The sequence below is a fragment of the Neofelis nebulosa genome, chromosome 8 (assembly GCF_028018385.1).
Source record: "Neofelis nebulosa isolate mNeoNeb1 chromosome 8, mNeoNeb1.pri, whole genome shotgun sequence".
NCBI classification, from domain to species: Eukaryota; Metazoa; Chordata; class Mammalia; order Carnivora; family Felidae; genus Neofelis; species Neofelis nebulosa.
Genome location: NC_080789.1, coordinates 61,098,801 through 61,100,312, shown reverse-complemented (window position 1 = coordinate 61,100,312; position 1,512 = coordinate 61,098,801). Strand labels below are relative to the sequence as shown.

At 40.7% G+C, this 1,512-nt stretch overlaps 1 protein-coding gene across 1 annotated transcript; it reads right to left on the bottom strand.

The window, feature by feature from the left end:
• Window positions 1–303: 303 nt before the first annotated feature.
• On the bottom strand, window positions 304–1,284 carry LOC131483840 (olfactory receptor 9K2-like). Its single transcript, XM_058682225.1, has one exon. The coding sequence runs from the start codon at window positions 1,264–1,266 to the stop codon at window positions 304–306; it is 963 nt and encodes a 320-aa protein (XP_058538208.1). The 5' UTR covers window positions 1,267–1,284.
• Window positions 1,285–1,512: the final 228 nt, after the last annotated feature.

The window sequence follows — 1,512 nt, the reverse complement described above, 5'->3', positions numbered from 1 at the left end:
TTGTTACTGACTCAAGATAGACAATACATCCCTTAGAGAGCCAGCGGCAAACTTGGAATATATTTTCCCTAAATTCAAATTACTTGGCAACCATTCTCTTTACTCAAATGAAGATGAAGTATGGAGAAAGCCATTCCACCCCAAAATTAACAGCTAGACAAAACATAGACCAAATGTATTCTTCAGCTATAAGTATGTGGGATTCAAATAAATAAACTTTCTAAAATTAAATATTTCAACCTCATTGGTTGCATTCTTCGCTTCAATGCCTCCCCAGATTGTGATAATATCGGTGCCTTTCAGTTATGTCACTGTTAAGATAGAATTAAACAAAAATATTTTTTTCCCCAGATTCTTTCTCAAAGCTTCTTTGACATCTTTGTTTCTTAGAGAGTAAATCAAAGGATTCAGCATGGGAGTGACTAGGGTGTAACATAACGAGGCCACTTTACTCAGCTCAGGAAATCTGTCAGGAGTGAGATACATAAAAAACACAGCACCGTACAGCACACTCACGACTCCTAGGTGTGAGCTGCAAGTGGAGAATGCTTTCTTACGTCCCTCAGAGGAGCGTATCTTGAGAACTGTGGACACAATATACAAGTAAGAAATAATAATAACTATGATGGTAGGCAAGATGATGATGCTGCATAAGGAAAAGGAAATGATTCTAGAGATGAAGAGGTCAGAACAAGATATCCTCTGAAGTGGGCGAGTGTCACAGTAAAAGTGGTCTATGGCCCGAGAACCACAAAAGGACAGAGTAAATGTCATACTGGTCTGAAGAACCGAGCTGATGCAGCCACATAAATAAGAACCGGCCACCAACTGAGTGCAGAGACGTGCTGACATCTGGACAGAGTAGAGGAGTGGGTTGCAGATGGCAATGAAGCGGTCATAGGCCATGGCTGCCAGGAGAAATCCCTCTGCCACGATGAAGAGGGCAAAGAGACAGAATTGGGTCACACAGCCTGCAAAAGAGATGGACTTGCTCTCAGACCAGAAGTTGATCATGGCCTTGGGTGCAATAACAGACGAATAGAAGAGATCAATGAAGGACAGGTTGCCTAGGAAGAAATACATGGGTGTGTTCAGCCGGGGATCGGTCATAATAATGGTCATCATCCCAACATTCCCTAGGAGGATCATGGCATACACAAGCAGAAAGATCAGGAAGAGGAGAATGTGGAGCTCGGAGCGGACCCTGAAGCCTACCAGGATGAAGTCAGTCACTTCAGAGTGATTGTTTGTTCCTCTGTCACTCATGGCAGAAACATGCTGAGAGGCACAAGAAAAAGCAAAGAAATGAAACCTGTGCTTGGTTTCTAGTGACACAAATAATTTCTTACGTGTAGAATAAATTAGTTATATCTTAATTAAATATTGCATATAAAGCCATGTTAATGTCATGAAGAATCAGGAATTTGAACTAGATAATATGAAGTCTGTAAAACTGTTATTTTCTTAAGCAGTGAAAGAAGTTAATGGGTTATTGCATTTTAGATCATTTTT

What these genes read in the sequence shown, in the direction of transcription:
- LOC131483840 (XM_058682225.1), bottom strand. Translation starts at nt 1,266, where the DNA reads ATGAGTGACAGAGGAACAAACAATCACTCTGAAGTGACTGACTTCATC.